The sequence below is a fragment of the Canis lupus genome, chromosome 11, assembly GCF_048164855.1.
Source record: "Canis lupus baileyi chromosome 11, mCanLup2.hap1, whole genome shotgun sequence".
Classification (NCBI taxonomy): Eukaryota; Metazoa; Chordata; class Mammalia; order Carnivora; family Canidae; genus Canis; species Canis lupus.
The window spans coordinates 30,161,861-30,182,481 of record NC_132848.1 but is presented as its reverse complement, the minus strand read 5'-3'; the positions used below and the strand labels follow the sequence as shown (position 1 = coordinate 30,182,481).

General features: G+C 48.5%; 1 protein-coding gene across 1 annotated transcript; it reads right to left on the bottom strand.

The window, feature by feature from the left end:
- Nucleotides 1-221: 221 nt before the first annotated feature.
- On the bottom strand, nucleotides 222-20,621 carry CIMIP4 (ciliary microtubule inner protein 4). Its single transcript, XM_072844091.1, has 7 exons — nucleotides 20,470-20,621; nucleotides 20,295-20,396; nucleotides 15,855-15,914; nucleotides 12,209-12,657; nucleotides 10,291-10,435; nucleotides 589-699; nucleotides 222-388 (listed from the first exon to the last, which is right to left on the bottom strand). Exons 3-7 carry the CDS (start codon nucleotides 15,874-15,876, stop codon nucleotides 291-293), a joined length of 825 nt encoding a protein of 274 aa, XP_072700192.1. The 5' UTR covers nucleotides 15,877-15,914; nucleotides 20,295-20,396; nucleotides 20,470-20,621; the 3' UTR covers nucleotides 222-290.

Sequence of the window (20,621 nt, the reverse complement as noted above, 5' to 3'; positions counted from 1 at the left end):
TCCTCTGTGAGACCCCTCCCACAGGGCATGAGGGAGAGGCCAGGCAGTGCTCAGCTCCCACATCCTGCCCTGGAATTATGAGGGAAGGGGTGTATGTCTAGGCGGAAGGTCTGGGGGAGAGCTTGGGCTCTCAGGGTTTCTCTCCTCCCTCCATTGGTCTTTCCAGCACCACAGTCTGCCCCCACCCCGACATGAAGAGAGACCACAAGAGGAGGAGAACATTCAGATGTGTGCCTTTTTTTTAAATTTTAGCTCTTTCTCTGAGTGGAGGGCACTCTTCTTGGTCGTATCTAGTACTTTGAGCTCTTGCTTTTGCTCTTTTCTCCAAATTTCTCATCCAATGCTTTCTGTAAGTTCATATTCATAGCATTTTTCTGGTGCCACCGTCCTACAGAGGGCAAGGAAAGAGCCAGCCCAGATCACCCAGAGGACATCTGGGGTGCCCGGGCCCCATTGGTGATCCATGCCTCTTCCAGGCCCACCCCAGAGCTCCACCTGTTCCTCTGGTTTCCCTCTGCACCTTGGGGCCAACATGCCCTACCCAAGTAGGGGAGCACCCGCCTCCCGTGCCCCAGCCCCCGAACATACCCAGATCATCCGTCTTCCTGCCATGCCAGTGCTCTATGTCCCTCACTGATTTCTCAATCACCTCTGGAGTATAGGAGGCCTTCATGAGGCTCTTCGTCTCCTGGGGGGCCCCTGTGGAACCCCATGAAGAAATCCCCAGAAGCCCCAAGTCAATGAAGGTCAGGCACTCAGGGATTCATACCCAGGTGTCAGTTTTCCCTATGGATGGTGAACTATGAGAGGGTAGGGATGTGGGGAGGTGGGCCTGGGTTCAAACACCAGCTCTGGCACTTATGAACAGTGTGGCCTCAGTCAAGTTTTAACCTCTCATGACTTTGGTTTCCATCTATTCAAAGGGATAAAGTTTTCTTGCAAGATTGGGAAGATTACTAGAAATTTGTTGGAACATCTAGTATGGGACAATTAATACCCATATTTTCAGAAAGTTCATTTCTAGGGGCGTCTGGGTGGCTCAGTTGGTTAAGCATCTGTCTTTGGCTCAGGTCATGATCCCAGAGTCCTGGAATCGAGCCTGGTGTTAGGTTTCCTGCTCAGGAGGACCCTGCTTCTCCCTCTCCTCCTGGCTCATGTTCTCTTGCTATTTCTGTCTCTCTGTCTCAAATTAAAAAAAATTTTTTTTACAAAAGAAAATGTATTTCTTTTATATTGCATTGAATGCTAACTAAAATTTAAATTAAAAAAATGAAAATTTATTTCTATGTGTACAGTTAAAATACACACACAAAGAAATGTTACCAGGATCAAGAGTCAGTGGAAACATCAGAGGACCAAATCCCAAAAGATAGCAGATTCAAACACTCAGTCACAGAATACAGAGTAAGTGTATTTAACAGATTAGTAAAAGAAGCAAATGATATTTCAGAAATGAAACCTTTAGTAATTGAAAAATAAGTTCAATGGATGATAAGAGGTCTGGGATTTGCTTTAAAATAATGCAGGGTGGGCAGATGGGTCGGTGGGAGAAAAGATAGAATAAGATTGGCCATGGATTAATTGCTGATGCTAGGTGACAAGTGCAACATAGTGGTCATTAAATTATTCTCTCTTTAAAGTTTGAAAACTGGCATCAGAATGTTTAAGAGAAAATTCAGGGGACAGAGAAAATAGCAGATTAGATGCAGCTAAGAACAAAGTGGTCAACTGGAAGATTTAGCTAAAGGAATTAACTAGGGAGCACCTGGTGGCTCAGTCGGTTAAGCATCTGACTGGATCTCAGCTCATGAGTTGAGATCTCGATCTCAGGGTCTCGATCTCAGGGTCATGAGTTCAAGCCCTCCATTTGGCTCCACATTGGGCATGAGCCTGCTTAAAAAAGAAGAAGAAGAAAAGAAGAAATTAACTAGAATGCAGCACAGAGGATGGAAAAAGATGTGGAAAATGTGAAAATGCTAAGATGAAGGTTGATTGAGGAGGTCTGATATATAAGTATAAGTGAAGTTCTGAAGGTGAGATTGGAGAAACTGGGAGAGGAGGCATTTGAAAAGATAATCATAGCTAGAATCTTTCCAGAATTAGTGCAATATATGAATTCTTAGGTTCATGAGTTAGTTTCCCAATTCCCATATGTAAAAAGAATTCTTTAGCTCACCACACCCAAGTAAAACTTAAAATGCCAGAAACAAAGAAATCTTAGAAGTGTATAATATATATACATATATATATTATGTATATATATTGTACATAATATCATGGGTTATGATTTATGGGATAAAATAATGACGGTGATCTCTATCTTTGAAGATTTACTGTGTGCCAAGTGCACAGTTCCCAGAACTTTATAGAACTTATTCACAGAATCTTCCCAACATCCCTGAGAAGTAGGTATGATTATTATCCCTCTTTCGTGTTGAAGTCATGGAAGCACAGAAAGGTTTAGTCACTTGTCTAAAGTCACACAGCTGGTATTAGAAAGATTGAGGGCCCAAACCCAGACCCTGTGTCTCCAGAATCCACAGCTTAAACTGCTTGGATTCTGGAGAATTAAAATTCTGTAAAATAATAACATATAAGCTGAGATGGGGGCAGAGAGAATAAAATTGAAGCCTGTTAGTGTCTTTACATGATCCAGGAAAGCCTAAATATCGTGTTTAACCTTAGAATGTATTAGCTATGCACGTAGAAATGTCAAAGGTAACCACTAAAAAAATAGGGAGATTAAAGACACAAACTGGAAAGAAAAAAAAAAAAAAGAAACTTCACTCGCATGCAAAACAAGGAAGGAAGGAGAAAAAAAAGCATCACCAACAGAAAACATCAAATGAAGTCATAGGAATAATTCCACATGTATCAGGGATTAGTGACAATATAAATAGACTAAGCCCTGTTGATTAAAAACTATGATTAGACTCCAGAAAATATTTTCCAAATATGTATTATATACAGCATACTTAAAACAAAAGGACACAGAGAAAGGATAAACATGGAAGTATAGAAAAAGAGTGCCAAGCACATACCAACCAAAAGCAGGCTGGTCACTTTTGGTTTTATTGATATCGGACAAATAGGCTGTAAGGCAAAGGCATCGTGAGATAAAAATATGAGATAAATCAAAACGACTGCAAAAAAAATTAAAAATTAAAAAATTAAAATTAAAAAAATTAAAACGACTGCAATTCATTCAGGCGATGTAATAGTTCTAAACCTGCTGCATTAGAATAAGCTCAAAATAGATAAAGCAAAATTCCCAGAGCTACAAGGAAAAATTGACAAATCTGCTGTCATCGGGAAAGACGTAAAGACACATCTGTAGTAATTAACAGATCAAGCAAAGAATATTAACAAGACATTAGGAGATGCATATAGGAATACTTAACAAGCCTACTCTATCAGACAAACACAGAACTCTGAACTCAAGAGATTATTTTCAAACACATATCAATCATGTACAAAAATTGACTGTCTGCTGGGCTATAACGCAGGTCTCCAGCAATTTTGAAGAACAGAAACCATGACAGGCCACTTTCACTAATGACACCACCATCCAGCTAGAAACCCACAGTTTTAGAGCAGTTTTCATTGTTCGGTATTTATGGCTTTAAATGCTAACATGACAGAAAGTTAAGTTAGAAATTTGAGGGCCACCTGGGTGGCTCAGTAGGTTAAGCTTTTGCCTTCAGCTCAGATCATGGATTCAGGGGTCCTGGGATCCAGCCTCGTGTCAGGCTCACTGCTCAGTGGGAAGTCCTCTTCTCCCTCTCCCTGTGCTCATGCTCTCTCTAGCTCTCTCACTTTCTCTCAAATAAATAAAATCTTTAGAAAAAAAAAAAAGGAAATTTGGACTAAAGAGGCTCCTGGCTGGCTCAATCAGTAGAGTGTGGTACTCTTGATCTTGGGGCTGTGAGTTCGAGCCCCATGTTGGGTGTAGAGATTACTTAAAAATATAATCTGGGGGGAAAATGATGTTTATACAAGGGGACATTACTCAGCCATCAAAAAGAATGAAATCTTGCCATGTGCAAAGACACAGATGGAACTAGAGGGTATAATGCTAAGTGAAATAAGTCAAAGACAAAATACCATATGATCTCACTCATATGGAATGTAAGAAACAAAACAGATGAACATAGGGGAAGGGAGAAAAAATAAGACAAGATGAAAATTGAGAGGGAGACAAACCATGGGAGACTCTTAACTCTAGCAAACAAACTGAGGGTTGCTGGAGGGGACGGGGGTGGGGGGAGGGGGTAACTGGGGGATGGGCATGAAGGAGGGCATGTGCTGGGATGAGCACTGGGTGTTGTATATAATTGATGAATCACTAAATTCTACCTCTGAAACAAGTACTATGCTGTATGTTAACCAACTAGAATTGGAATAAAATCTTGAAAGTAAAGAGGAAAGGAAAGAGAGAAAGAAAGAAAGAAAGAAAGAAAGAAAGAAAGAAAGAAAGAAAGAAAGAAAGAAGAAAAAAGAAAGGAAAGAAAGAGAAAAAAAGAAAGAAAGAAAGAAAGAAAGAAAGAAAGAAAGAAAGAAAGAAAGAAAGAAAGAAAGAATTTAGAGTGAAGGCCTAATGATGGCGGAGATCAGAAATCTAAGCAAGCTGTGAAGCAGTTGCCTCTGGATGGAAATTCCAAGTTGGCATCTAAAAATCTGTCCAAGGAATGTACTAGCATCAGGGTGTGAAATGGTCCGACTTGGGAAACTGGCAAGGATGTTTCTGAGAGGACTTCTTTGGCTTTTTATATGCGGAGTCACCTCTCCCACCGTCAAAGCCAAGGTGGGGCCCATTTCTCATGTAAAATCGAATTAGAGGTTCCACAGTGGGGTTACCTGGGGAGCTTGATGTATAGCCTGAGAGTCTGGGGGCTACCAAGGCTTGGAGCAAAAGGCACTGGTCCAAGATGACAGGGCAGAGAGAGTGCACAGGCCAGTCATCCTTCTGCAGGGGGCAAGGGTGCTCCATAGCCCAGGTGTGGCCTGGTAGATAGAAGACCAACCTGAAGTCATTTAAATTAAAATCCTACTCTTGTCTGATCCTTCTCACTGGTCTCCCTGCTTCTTCTCTCACACCCACTGTGTTCCTCGGTCCAGCCTCAACATAACAGCCAGTTGGATCCTTTGAAACCTAAGTCACTCCTCTGTACAAAACCCTACAATGTACCCAGCATGGTCATGGTCCCTCTGCTTGACTGCAATGCACAGGTGACCTGCTCCCCTCCAGCAGGTCTTTACTCAAAAGCCACCTTCTCTGTGAGGCTCACCCAGACAGGTCTAGTTACCATTGCTTAGAGGTTCGCACATAGAGGCTAACAGTATAAAGAAAAGCACAGAAACCGTGAGCAAAAGGCAGGTACTGCAGCAGGAGACATACTGGAAAGGCTGCCCAGGTACCTGTGAAACCTGACCTGAACCTGGCAGGTGGCAGAGGAGGGAGCTGTTACCCTTATGCTTTAAACTGCACCCATAGTTGGGGCACCTGGCTGGCTCAGACTCTTGGTTTCAACTCAGGTCATGATCTTAAGCGTCATGAGATCGAGCCCCGAGTTGGGTTCCGTGCTCAGCAAAGAGTCTGCTTGAAAATTCTCTCCCCTCTGGCTCCCCCTCCACTCATGGTCCCCTTCAAGTAAATAAATAAATATTTAAAAAATAATGTGAACTCAGCCCTAGGTTGCCAGATTCTAAATCCCATCTCTGACCATTCCTAGCTGTGTGGCCTTAAACGGGTTATTTAACATTTCCCATCATCAACGTTTCTCCCCTAAAAAAAAAAAAAAAAAAATCATAGTACCCATGACTATGTGAAAATCAAAATGTATCTAAAATACTTAGAGAAGGGATCCCTGGGTGGCTCAGCGGTTTAGCACCTGCCTTTGGCCCAGGGCATGATCCTGGAGTCCCGGAATCGAGTCGCACATCGGGCTCCCTGCATGGAGCCTGCTTCTCCCTCTGCCTGTGTCTCTGCCTCTCTCTCTCTCTCTCTCTGTGTCTCTCATGAATAAATAAATAAAATCTTTAAAAAATAAAATAAAATAATAAAATAAAATAAAATAAAATAAAATAAAATAAATAAAATAAAATACTTAGAGCCATGCCTGGTGACACATATCATCTGTTGTGCATAAGTGCGGCCACTATTAGTACTAAAAACAAGCCCCAGAGAACCTACAAACAAATTATTGGAATTAGTAAGCTAACAGAACCAGACTTCAGGATAAAAGATGAATATGCAAGACTGAAAACCCCATCTGTGTATGCAAGCAGCAGAATTAGACGATGTAATTTTTTAAAAGATACCATTTGTAAGAAGCAACGAGAAAAGAAAAAATGAAGTTCTAAAGTAGCCTAGCAGAGGAGGTAGGAGCGGGGCCTGACAGAGGGGTAGGGGGCCCTAAGCTGGTCTCCTCCCTCCAACGCAGCTGGATACTTAGCACATCATTCTGAACACCCGAGAAATCAGTCGGAGAAACTGCAAGGCTGCGAGTGGAAAAGTGACCTTTGGGAGGGAAGGGGCGCAGAGTTGTCTTGCGGGAGACCCAGCGGAAGATGCCGCGGTGGGAGGGCGGGCCCGGCCTGAGGGGCTCGGCCGGGGCGGTGGCGCGGAGTGCCGGGGGGCTGGGTGGCCCGGGGCTCCCGGGTCGGGGTCGCGGGAAGGGCGGCGCGGTGCCCGGGCGTGGGAGCCGGGAAGCCGCCGGGGGCGCGAGCCGCCCTCGGGCTGCGGTTGCCACCGGGGACCGCGGGGCGCTCCTGCCATCCTCTCCTGGGACCCGCCAGCAAGTGGCAGAAGCGCAGCGAGACCCTCCCCGGGGGGTCACTGCGGGTGGCCGCGCGCGAGTCCCTGAAGCCTGGGAGTTTTGAAAGCCTCGCACGCCTGACATTCAACAGCGCGGGTGGCAGCGTGAGCGCAGTTCTTGCCCCGGGAGGCAGGAGTGATGACTTGCCGAAGAGTGGGGCGCAAGCCTGCGGCTCTGGGGCTCGCGAGCCGGCACCGCACGTTCACCCTGCGCACCCGCGCCCAAAGCCTTCGGGGAGCCAGACGGCGCCACCCAGCGGAGGCCGGAGCTGCTTACACCGAGCCGCATGCCCAAGCCCCGGAGGCGCGTCCCCACCGACACAAACCCGCACAAACACCACGCTGGCACCAAGGCTGCTGGCCACAGAGGGCTGCAAAGCCTCGGCCCCAAGGGAAAGAGCCTCTAGCTTCCTTTTTACTTTTACTTTTATTCTTTATTATTATTATTATTTTTATTTCTTTTAAAAATTCCTTTAACTCTTATTATTATTTTAAAATTTTTTATGGTTATATATATTTTCATTTTATTTTGTTTTGTTTTTGGATCTAGATTCTATTTATTTATTTATTCATTCATTCATTCATTTATTCATTCATGAGAGACACACAGAGAGAGGCAGACACAGAGGCAAAGGCCACAATGAGGGACTTGAGCCCAAGACTCCTCCAGGATTATGACCTGAGCCCAAGGCAGATGCTCAACCACTGAGCCACCCAGACGTCCCTGGATTCTTTTAACAAGCAGACTAAAACACACCCAGGATCTAGTTTTGTTTGTTTGTTTTGTTTTGTTGGGTTTTTTCTTTCATCTTTTCTTTTCTGGACAAAATGATGATATGGAGAAATTCACCTCAAAAGAAAGAACAGGAAGTAGAGCTCATAGCCAGGGATTTAATCAATGCAGATAGATGATGCCTGAACTAGAATTTAAAACAATGATTATAAGGATACTAGCTGGGTTTGAGAAAAAAAAAAAAAAAAAAAACAACAACAACATAGAAGGCACTAGAGAATCCCTACTGCAGAGATAAAGAAACTAAAATCTAGTCAAGCTGAAATTTAAAATGCGAATATCCCTGCTTCTCAATGACAACAGAAATCAACTTTGGGTGGATTAAAGGCTTAGACACGAAAAACAAAACTAAATATTTTAGAAGATTAGGTAAAAGATTTGCTTTATGACTCAGCATGGGATGGGATTTCTCCATCCCCTCCTGGAACCTTCTCTTTCAGGAAATAAACCTCCCAGGTTTTCAGGTCAAAAACCTTGAAATCAACCTTAATTCCTCTCTCATGCACCCAAATCCATTTATTTTTTTAAAAGATTTTATTTATTTATTCATTAGAGACACACAGAGAGAGGCAGAGACACAGGCAGAGGGAGAAGCAGGCTCCTCACAGGGAGCCTCACGCGAGACTCATCCTGGGACTGAGATCACACCCTGAGCCAAAGGCAGATGCTCAACTGCTGAGCCACCCAGGCGTCCCACACCCAAATCCAGTTAGTAGCAAATTCTATGTGCTCCAGATTACAAACATCCAGAATCCTACTGCATCTGGCCACCTTCACCACCTTTACCTCTCCACGTTGCCCTATTGCATGATGGTGCTCCCAGAGTCATAAGGGAGCACCCAGCCCTGCTCCCCCAGACAAGCCACCATCATCTGTCCCACCTGGATTTTTGTAGTCAACTCCTCTGAGTCTCCCCGTCTCTGCCCCAGCTCCCCCGCAACTATTCTCTACGGCAACTAGAATGGTCCTTGAACCTACGCCAAACAAGGCCGTTCTCCTGCTTGAGACACTCCCCTGGCTCCCAATGCCCCCCACCACCGAGAGAAAAGACTTTCTGGCAGCCTTCCCCACCTAGCCCGTATCTCCTCCCGTCTGATTTCTCCTCTGCCACTCTTGTTCAAACACAACCTGGAACAGCAAGCGCAGGGTTGAGGGCGTGGGTGGAAATAAGAGGGATGCATGGGCGAGGCACACTGGCAGCTGGTGCCAAAGTTGAAGCCCGGATTTATGGTGCTTGCCAGGGTCTGGAGTATAAATACCACTGTGGTTCACTGTGATATAGCGTCGTAATGTCAATCGGTTAAGGAAAACTTACCAATTGACCTTTGTGAGCAGGTGCAAGCTGGTTTGCGCTGGCTCCAGCACCACCTCTGGCACAGCTGCCAAGGTTGTATTTCGCAGGCTGGTGACAGGTGCCAAATGGTTTTATGCTACTCTTTCACCCTGTGTAGATGTTACCAGACAAGGTTGTGTACACTCTTGGGTGATAATTATTAAGGAGACAAGTGAAAGGCAGGAACCCCGAGGCCCAGAACAGAGGACAATCTGAGCTGTATTCTCTCTTCCTCCTCCAGCACCACCCCTTCTCCAAGCTCAAAGAAAGAGCCAGAAAGGCTTCCAGGGGCTGTCTGGTTCCTTCGGTGACGGGGATCTGAGCCAGGTGCGAATGTCTGCCAGGCCGTGGGGGCACTGGAGAGAGACTGGCAGGATGGAGGGAAGAAAGAAGAGCACCGGAAGGATGTCATGTTTTGCAATGAGGTGAAACTGGAACATGGGGGCCGAGAGAAGCCCCTTCCATGCTGGCTGTGGACCCCCAGCCGAGTGGTCCATTAAACAGCTTGCAAACAGGGTCAGGGCTGAGGAGGTGACTGGAAACCGAGGAAAGACTGGGGCTTTGGAGGCAGGAGGAAAATGTGAATTTGAGCTCTGACCCACCTCCTAGTACTGAGTGGTCTTGGGCAAACTATTTCCGATGAGCCTGTGAGATGGAGCTACTAGCTGTCACCCCAAACAAACAGGACTATGGTAGACCCTCAGGAAATACTCTGCATTGATGTCTGAACCTCCAATCCACCCTGCTCCCCAGGCGGTGCCACCATGGCTCTGGGAAGGAAAAACAATAGCCTGCCAGCTACTCATTTCAAGTCCCAGGCCAAGAGTCTCCAGGAGGCACTTCAGAGAGCCATCAAGGACCTGGTGAGGGCCACGTCATCATGATTATCCCCATGGTGCTAAGAAGGTGACTGAGGCCTTCTTGAAGGGTCCTGCCCGAGGTGAGGGCAGGTGAAGAGAGGTGAAGTGTCCTGCCCGAGGCCACACCCAGGAAGTGCCAGAGCTGAGCTTTGAACCTAGGAAGCCTGATATTGTCGCTCTGACCAGAGGTGCTGAGGCCAGGGCTGCCTGGGCCTCCCTCTGGCAGCTTAGAGGTACTCGAGGGAGTGAGGAGCTATGTGCCAACTGAGGTGGATCATGTGCATGATGAGAGCAGATTTTCCTGGAACCTGAATGTTCCCAGCACAAGGCACAGGGCCTGGCCCAGAAAGGGGCCTTGGTGGCCATGCAAGGAGCATCCCGTGTCCCCAGGAGTACATCTTGGGTCTCAGACCCCATAGGGGTCCAGGGAAGGGTGGCTTGGGGACCACAGGTGCTGACAGTCCCCACCCTTGCCCCTTGGCCTGACCTTGAAACAAGTTTGATCGCATATTGTAGCCCAAATCATAGTAGTCTGAGAAGATGGAGGTGATTTCCATGGGACTCTGGATCCTGCTGGGCCACGAGTTTGCCCTCTTCTGGCCCTCAAAGACCTCACCGATGGCCCTTCGAGCCTGAGCAGCAAGCAAGGGAGAAGAGACAAGGGATAGAGAGAGAAGCAGGGTCAGCCCCATCTTGCCTCCAACCTCCCTCCTCCGTCTCACCCTGCCCTCACCACCCCCTACCCCACCCCTACCCTGCAGCCTTCAACCAGGCCCAGGGCTGGGAGCTGGAAGAGCTGAAGGCCCTCCACCCCTCACCCCACCTCCCACACAGGCACTGGGGACAGTAACCTTCCTGCCTTGAGCACCTACTCTACACCATCAGGAAAGGGCTTCATAATCACTCCTGCCATTTTATAAATGAGGAAGCCGGGCCTCAGGGCAGGACTCACCCTGTCGCCACAGCTAGTGAACCACAGGGCCCCACTTGCCTCTAGAACAGAGGCATCACCCAAGTCAGCTCTGGGTGGCTCCTTAGGTTCCACTGGGGCCAACTCCTTCCTCTACTGAGGAGGCAACTGGGAGGCTCAAGTGGCTGAGCCCAGGCCTGAGCCAGGAAACGGGTTCAAGTCCTAGTTCTGCAGTAACCCAGCTGCTGACATTAGATGAGTCTCTGGTTCTCTCTGGGCCTCAGTTTCCATGCTTGTAAAATGGGGGCGAGGCGCCAAACTGGATGGTCTTTGAAGTAGCTTCCTCTCTGATATTTGCTGGCTCAGGGACAAAGCCATGTGATGTGTCAAAGGTAGACAGAAAAAAAACAGATCTCTTGATTCAAGCCCAGGATGATGATGGCCCAAGAGAGAAATGATGGCTTCCAGGGCCAAGAGGAGCAATGAGAGATAGCAACCATAGAGCCAGCCTCAAATTGGGACAAGATCTTCCTAGCGGGACAGGATATTTAAGATTGTGACCTCCCAGACTAGCAGGTGAGGGTGGTCACCACACCTTAAGACGACAAGGTAGAGGGAGACCCAGCCCACAGCCTTTGTGATCCTGGGGATCCCACTTGCTCAGTGTGACTTGAGCAGATCGTGTCACCCTTCTTCAAAAAGAAGCCATAACTTGGGCTGGCCTACTGCAAGATGTAGTCGCTATGGAGGTGGAGATAATGGCTTTTGAGAACATGTCTCAAAACACCAGAACAAGAGCAATTCCTAGTATTTGACCAGAAATAGCAGTTTTATCTCAACTTTCAGTTGATCAATAGTGACTACCTAGAATAATGTAGCAGGTGGGGAAAAGTGCCAGCATTGACTAGTGATGACTGCCATGAATGCAGTCTAGGGACGTTGGGCTATGCATGCCATGTATTTGTCAGCCTGGTCTAGTCAACTGCCTCGCTTTACAGAGGCAGAGACTAGAGCCCAGAGAGCGGAAGTAACTCCTTCAAAGTCACCCAGCATTCAGGGGGCAGAGCCAGGGTTCAAACCCCAGTCTTCTGATCCCAGCCAATGCTGTCTCCTTTAGGAGACTTGTTCAAGTTAAGAGCATCTAATCTAACACCAGACTTATACCTGAAAGGTCAGTAAGCTCCAGGCATCCAGAATATGCTGGCCCAGCTTGGATCCTTATCCCGTAGAACTGAGTGAGTTTGGTTCATTTACTTAACCCCTTCCTCTAAGCCTTGGGCTCCTTATCCATAGGATGGTGATAATAGTTTCTTCCTCACTGGGAACATCGAATGAATTTGTTTTATGCGAAGACTATAAAGTGGGCTCCGCTGGCACATGGCAAGGGCCTAGTCAACGCTCCTCTCTAATGATATCATCGTAGGGACTCTGCTCAAGAGCAGTCTCCACGCATAACCCTCCTGCCACCCTCAGCGTCCTGTGCCCACTCTGATACCTGGTCCTCGGAGACCAGCTGGTCCACCATGCTGCTCCCAAACTTGTGACGAATGTTATCTGGAATGACCCTGCTCCTCTGGCCCTGGACTCCTGTGTTGGGGCCCCCCTTCAGCCCCTGGTCCGGCTGAGCCCCCTCTTGAGGAGAAGCCCTGCTCTCCCTTGAGGAGGGTCTGTAGCCTCCCTTCTTCAGGGACCCGTGCTGTGGGTCCATCCCCGGGGACAGACAGTCCCTGCTGTTGGCCGATGGGGGTGGAGTCTGGACCTCCTTCACGTGGGCCTGCCTTAGGGGGCTGCCTCCCCGGCACAGGGAATGCTGTGGGGAGACTGGGGCCTGGTACTTGAATTTGGAGGTGTCCAAAGGGCTGCGGGCAGTTCTCCAGGGGTCCGTGTCCTGCTGGCCATCCTTTTTGTTGGCCCTTCCATGGGCCCTGGTCAAAGTAGTGGTACCTGAACAGGGCAGGGGAGAGAGAGAGAGAGACAGGTGCAGAGTGGGGGCAGGAAGGGAGAGAGCGATGGGGGTGGGGAGGAGGAAGAGACAGACTGAGAGCCCCAGAGCCCCAGAACAGCAAGGGAAGGGGAGGCAGGGAAACTCCTAGAAAAACTGCTTTCTTGGCTCCTTTTGCTGCCTCTGTTCTTGCAGAGACCTGCACCCCACTGCCTCACACACGCCTTACAGAACAGATCGTGTCTGTCCTCCTCGTAAAGGTCAAGGATTTAACGATTTCTTTGGAGTCTTCCAGCACAACAGATCATATCTAAGGAATGACAGGAACATTTTCCAAGACCACCGACTCACCAGGACCCCTGGTTCCGGGTGTCAGTGACTTAGGAGGAACACCTAACCACTCACCCTCATTCCTGGATGCCTGAGGGGACCATGCACTGGGTCCTCAGTAAAAGCTCCAGGCCCTGTGCACAGATGAGACTCATTCTGCTTTCCTTTTCTGGGTCTTCCAGACACTCTGTATGTTCTCTCTCTCTCTCTCTCTCTTGCAAACTCTGCTCTCATTTCTTCTCAGCACACGTTGGATTTCTATGCTGTACAAAGCCAAAGGCCCTCTTGGCTGGTCCTAGCGCCCCCCTCCCCGGCCCTGCTTCTGGGTCCTCAGACCCAGCCAGCCCGCATCAAAGGGACAGGGAGGAGAAAAATCCCAGGACCCAGGAGGTAGGGTGGGAAATCAGGAGAGACGGAAGAAGGAGGTAATTCAGTCGGCCAAGCCTCCCACCGGACAGAATCATCCCACACCATTTTTGACAGTAGGAGCTGCAGCCCAAGACGCTCCAGCCTTGAGGCCTAGCTGTGGGACCTTGACCTCTCTGTGCTTTCATAAAACTAAACAGGCTGCATCTGACAGTTGACAGTCCTTGGTCTAACCGGCAATGTTTTCTCTGTTTTCTCTTTCTTTGTGGTGAGTGAGCCACATAAGTAACAGTGCCTCTGACAACCAAGCTGATGGTGACTTAACACTCGATTTGTATAACGTGTTACATGCTATAATCCCGGAGTAGTACAGAAATTCTTTCTTACTTTATTCTTTCCTGTATTTTCTGTGCAAAATGCAGAAGAGGAGCCGTTCCCCTCCCCCACTCTATCCCCCCACAGCCTTGGCCTCACCCCCCCCCCCCCCCCCCCCCCCGCTCCCCAGTCTTCAATCCCAGCTATAAACACATTTGGTGAGCTTCCCTCCAAAATATTCTAGATGGCTCCTCCAGCCCTCCTGAAGGATTCATAGTTTTGCTTTGCTTTTGTTTATAAATGAGATTGGATTCTAAGTATCGCTTTGTAACTTGCTGTTAAAAAACACCCTGTGCCTGGGGGATTGGCTGACACAGACCTGACTTCCCCTTCAAACCGGGCAGGATTTTGCAGCTGCCCCACTGGTGGTCATTCAGATTGTTCCAGGCTTCCTTTTCAGAAAAGGCTGCTGGAAAGCAGCGGGTTTTACCAGCTTTGGGGGGTTTTATTTTGCTCTCACCGAATCCTGCTCTGCTGTCACCAAGTGATGATGGTGCTCTGCGAAAAGCCCCTCTCGCCCAGCCCTGGAGAGGCAGACCCTTCCCTGGGCGGTGGAGACTGAGAACGCGGATGCCCGCTTCCTCCTTTCCCTCCCTCCTACCCCCACCTGCGAAATCAGATGCTATTTCATTCTTGCTCCTTTGTCATCCACACAAAAGGCAGAGAGAAAATCTGTGCCTGAGACCAGAAGGCCTTTCCTCCCTCCAGTTCTGGTTCTGCCCCAGCGAGCAGGAAGCCAAGCAAATGGCAGGTGCCTCTGGGGACAAGGGAGGCTTTCAGGAAGGGAATGGCCCCCCATTTTGGAAGCCCCATCTGAAACCCACTCAGCACCCACCTGCTCAGCCACAGCCTCTCCTGCTCCTGAGGGGCCTGGGGCCCAGCACAGTGAGGGGCTCCTCCTGGGGCCCCTCAGGATGCTCAGCTCGGGACTCCAGGAGCAGAGCTCCCCGTTTCCGCCAGGCCGCCTTCCCGACGGCCTCATCTATGGGCATGTTATAGTGGAATCGCCTGCTCCCCGCTGCCCACCCTTCGGGGTGATGAGCACGCTTCACTGGCAGGGCTGGGCTCAGAGAGCCGCTATACCCCCCGATTCACCCACTGGGGGAGCACCTACAGCATCAGTGCTGTGCTGAGCACTGGGGATCCAACAGGGAAACAAACTCCACCCCCCCCCCCAATCCTCTTGGAGTTCAGTCTGTGTTGAATGAATGAATGAGTGTCTGCCGGCAGCCCAGGAGCCTCCCCGGAGCCCTGCTGTTCCCCCATCCCCTCGGCCGTAAAATGGGCCAAGTGAATCCAGCTTCACTTGCGAGTGTGAGGCCCAAATGCTCAGTGGTCAGTTTTCCCGGCTTGGCCCCTTATCAGAATCCACTCCCTACACACACACACACACACACACACACACACACACACACATTACACCTGCAGATTCTTGGGCCCCTCCAGGCACCTGCATCAGAACCACCCTGGGAGAGGCTGGGATTTGATTTAAGATTTGACGAGGCCTGGGTCCTTGGGTTGTGGGAGAGAGCTTCCAGCAGTGTCACTGGATGGCCACTCGCGTGGGGCGCCTGCCAGAGCTGACCTGCCCCAGGCACCCCTGTGTTGAAAGCCGTCCCCTTGTCCTGAGGGCAGAGCCCCCACTCAGGGATCAGGCCTGGGACCCAGCCTGCGCTCCTCCCACACCTGCCTCTCTCCAGCCCTGCAGCCATATGGACTTCCCTCGGCTCTACTTCCAGACTTGTGCCCTCATTGCTGCCCATGCCTGGAATACTCCCTTCATGCCTCCTGGGGCCACAGCACTCCCTGGGCCAGGCTCACTCAGGACCTCCAGGTACCTTCCACTCTGACCAGACCCGACCCCTGCTGGGTTCCCCGTGAGCCCTGCCCTCTGGGTGCACACGTCTCCTCTGAGCCCCCAGAAGGGCACTGAATGGGGCAGAATGGAGGGGCCCAGCCATGTTCTCTTCCCTTTGATTTCTGTGGAGGAAGTCAAGGCCCCACAGTGGGTCTGGAGGCCCAAGGGAGATGAGAGAGAAGGAAAAGAGGCTGTTCCCTGCTGCCCACAGGGCACCCATCCAGAAACCCTGACTGTGCATTCAGCAAGTCCCTGGGCAGCCTGTCCTACCTGCTCGGTGGCCCAGCTCCATCAACTCTTGCTCTCGGACGGGTAATTCCAAGCTTAGTCCTGTAGACAAAGAAACACATTTGGTCGTCTCAGATGACACACAGTCTCTGCAGAGGAGGATGAGCAGGGCGCTGATCAGGGACGCTTGTGACCATATGCCCAACCCCCAACCAGACGTCCCCTCATACTGTTTCCAGTGCTCTTTGGTACTCAGCAAGCCCCCGGCCTCATCACCCATCCCCCCTGGCCTGCACCCTGGACCCCTGCAGACTCTGCTCTTTCTGAAAAGCCCATGCCAATGACCCAAAGACCTTTCTCAAACACCCTGGGGGCCCTGAGCTCCTCTTCCTGGCAGCCTCTTCCTTTTACCTTCTCTCCCATCTGCAGCAACCAGTGCCCCCCTAGGATTCCCCAGCAGGCCCTTGGTAAGGCCCCCTATCCTGGTGACTATGTGCCTCCCTGCAAGTAAGACTGTGTCCTTTTTAACAGCTTGACAGAAAGGAACCAGCCTGGCCAACATAGGAGAGCTGAGAACAGGAGCCACACTGCTATGAGCTCAGTCTTTGCTCCATAGGACAGGCCTTTGGGCCAATTTTGAGGAGCAGCAGCTCTGACATCTACAAATAGCCTCTGTGGCTTTCAGGTTTGTGTTCCTTTTCCGAGTGAACTTTTTCTTAGTCATAATATCTGATTTTATTGCAGTGTCTTTTAAGATCTTTGTGAATCTTTTAATATGAAAACGTAAAACAGTTTATTGTATACAGTGAATGTTTAGTGCCTCGGCCTAAGAACTAAGTATCTTTGTAAAAAGGAAAGCATAGAAGCAGCAATTCCGAGCTGGAAGGGATTTTTGAGATGACCTAATCCAATCTCTTCATTTTATAAAGAAACCAAGGCTCAGAGAGGGGGAGTGACTTGTGTCAGGTCACCCAGCAAGTTTGTTTGCTGGTAAGCTCAGAGCACATTAAGAACCAGATCAATTTTAGGAGTGCCTGGGTGGCTCAGTCAGTTAAGCCTCTGTTTTAGGCTCAGGTCATAATCTCAGGATCCTGGGATCAAGCCCAGGTTGGGCTCCCTGCTCAGCGAGGAGCCTGCTTCTCCCTAGCCCTCCAACTCTCCCTTGACTCATGTTCTCTCTCTCAAATAAGTAAATAAAATCTTTTAACAAAAGATAAATTTTATTCTTTTGAAAAATCACAAAGTGAAACACCCTCATTTTGACACTTAATAATTGTGTGGTGCTGTGTGACTGTGCTGCTTCTGGTCCCTATCCTTTCCGTATTCATACACAGTGTTAACTCTCCATCCCATCTCCCTGAGTGTGGGCTTGATTTAGCAGCTCGCTTCTGATCAAAAGAATGACAAAAATGGGAGGATGTCACTTCGAGATTAGATTAGTGACTTCTGTCTTGTTCACATTCTTTCTCTGGCTCTTCTTGGCTTGTTTGCTTACTCTGGCAGAAGCAGCTGCCATGTTTTGAGTGGTCCTATGGAGAGGACAACAGCTCATAAAGAACGGAGACCCATGGTCCAATAGTTCTCAAAGAATTGCATGAATCCTGCCACCTGAATGAACATGGGAGTGGATCCCTCTCCGATTGAGCCTTTAAATGAGAACATAGCCCAGCTGATACATTGAGTATAGCTTGTGGGAGACCCAGGGCCAGAAGACCCAGCCAAGCTATACCCAGGATCCTAACCCATAGAAACTGTGAGATAATAAATTTGTACTTTTTTTAAGCACATAGTTTTAAATTGCTAAGTCTTCTGGTCATTTAATATGCAGCAATAGCTCAAACATATTTTGGTACCAAGAATGGGTTGCTGCTATAATAAATACCTAAAAATACAGGCGTGGCTTTGGAACTGAGCAGTGGTTGGAGCATGGATGGATTTGAGGAACATGATAGAAAAGGCTTAAATTGCCTTAAACAGATAATGAGTAGAAATCTAGATTTGGAGGATACTGCCAGTGCAGACAAAGAACATGTTCTCAGAACCTTGAGGGAGCCGTGTCCGAGTTATGTAGTAACAGAACCTAGTGACACTGTCATTGATGGTTATATGGAAAGCAGAACATGTGACTAATGAGCCAGGGGATCTAGCAAAGGAAATTTCCAAGCAAAGCATGGAAGGCACCTCCTGGTTTCTTCCTGCTGCTTGTAGTGAAATGTGACAGGAGACAAAAGCATCGAAGGAAGGACCATTAAACATAAAAGAGGCAGGACTTAATAGTTTTGGAAATTCTCATCCTCCCCAGGTGCCAAAAGAGGCTAAAATTAAGAAATAGCTTCAGAGCACCATCCAAAAAAGGTAGCCAAAGCTGTGACTGTACCACCTTTTGTGAAAAGCTTATAAAGATAAAAAGCTCAGAGCATATTATTCAGTCACACAAAGGACCCTTTAAAGAGATAAGGATGCGCCTCACAGATCGCCCCCCTCAGTGGGGTAATAGGTCGTCTAGGAAACCTAGAGGTGCTGTGTCTTCCCAGGAGTCCCAGAGAGGGGAGCAGAGCTGTTGTCAAGCCCCTGTAGGCTTAAGTTCTGGAGAAAACCATATTAACAAAAGTACTACCAGCTTGCAGCAAAAGGGACAGACGGTACAAAATGGAGTCTAGTGGACCCTCAAATCTACCAGCAGAAGAGTCTGACAAAACTACTCAGCATATGGGCAGCCCTGGTGGTTCAGTGGTTTAGCACTGCCTTCGGCCCAGGGTGTGATCCTGGAGACCTGGGATCGAGTCCCATGTCAGGCTCCCTGCATGAAGCCTGCTTCTCCCTCTCCCTCTGCCTGTGTCTCTGCCCCTCTCTCTCCTCTCTGTGTATTCTCATGAATAAATAAATAAAGTCTTAAAAAAAAAACTACTCAGCATACACATGTGCTATCCTTTTTTTATTTCTCAAAAAAAAAAAAAAAATTAGAGAGTGGAAGCAAGGACCTGTGGGGCAGAGCTGAGAGCCATGGAGAATTACTTCCAGGCCTTGAAACCCAATCAGGAAAAGTTCAACAATCCCTGCTGGATTTCAGAACTGCTATGGACCAGTGACTCCTTTGTGTCTCCAGTGTCCTCAGTTTTTAATAGGGATGTTCATAGCCCTTATCCCAGGTCAGCCACACCATTCATTGCATAGTGGTGTGTTCAGAACAGATAGTTCAGTTTCCTAATATCTACTGATGGGGAGATAGGACCGAGTCCAAGAAACCACACTCAAGGAACCTCATCCACACCCAGGCCTGATTTGTAGCCAGGTTCTAGATTTTGAGCTGATGCTGTAATGGAATGAACCTTTTGGAGATCGTAGGGCAGAAATGAATGTATTTTGCATATGGAAACAATGTATGTTATCAGGGCCAAGAGGGCCAACTGCCACCAAGTTGGGCAGTTGACATGGCTCCCAAGGATCCTGTTCCTTGGAATTCACACCCTTGCTTAATCTTTCCCCTTGAGTGTGGGCTGGACCTGTTGACTTGCTTCTAACCAATTAAATATGTGATGAGAAGCTACTTCCAAGGTTATTGAAGATTGAATATAGAAGATTGTGACTCTGTCTTGTTCACACTCTCTCAGGCTCTTTGTGGCTCCCTCACTCTGATAGAAGAAGGGTCCATGTTGTGAGCTGCCCTCTGGAGAGGCCCACGTGGCAAAGATCTGAGGGAGGCCTCTGGCCAACAGTTCATGAGAAATTGAGGCTCTCAGATCAATAATCCATGAGGAACTGAGTCCTACCATATGAGTGGCCCTGGAAAGGGGTCCTTCTCTAGTTGAACTTTGATTATAGTCTATGGAAGACCCTGAGATATGGGACCTATTGGAGCTGCATCTGTATTTCTGACTCAAAGAGATTGTGAGATTAAAAAAAAAAATCTTAGGGGCACCTGGGTGGCTTAGTAGCTTAAGCATCTGACTTTTGATTTTCGGCTCAGGTCATGATCTCAAGGTTGTGAGATTGAGCCCCACATGAGGCTTCACGCTGAACACAGAATCCTGTTTGGGATTCTCTTTCTCCCTCTCCCTCTGCCCTTTTCCCTCTCTCTAAAATATTAATTAATTAATTAATTTTTAATAGTGTTCTTAAGCCACTGAGTTTTGGGGCAATTTGTTAGATGGAAAGAGATAACTAATATAGCTCATATGTTACACATTCTCCCATCTAGTAGGTTAGTCTGTCTTCATAAGGACTCAGGTGTTCAGAGAAAATATAACTCCTCCTCTTTCACAGATGGAGAAAGTGAGGCTCAGAAAAGAAATAGGACCTCAGCCAGGTGGCACTGAAACCAAGCCCTTTACCTTCTGTCTCCTTCAAGTGAGCTGTCAGCCCTGTCCCGGTTCCCCATCTCCAGTTACCCAACCGATGTTCCCACAGCAGTGTCCCATCTGCCCTAATGGCACCCCCAGCCCAGAGCAGCCTAGACCGGCTTGAGCAGAAGTGTGGACTCACTGCCAGCTTCTGATCTGGAGAGGAAGTCCCAAGAGACATCAGTTAAGGAGGACAGGGAAGGGGGTCCCGTTGCGTCTGGGCACTCTTCCCTCACGAGCAGCCCTGAATGGAGAGAGGGGAGATGAAATCCCGGGTCCTGGAAGACCCCCGTCCACCCCACAGGTCTCTGCCTCACCTCTCCACTCTCTCTCATAACATCAGAAAACACGTGAACCACTCTGGTGTGTGCTGAAGCCCAGGAGTGCAGATCCACACTGCTGAACTGCTGGTGAAGACCACTGGGTGGTTGCCAGGGAGCAGCCCCCCTCCATTGTTCATTGGAGTCGC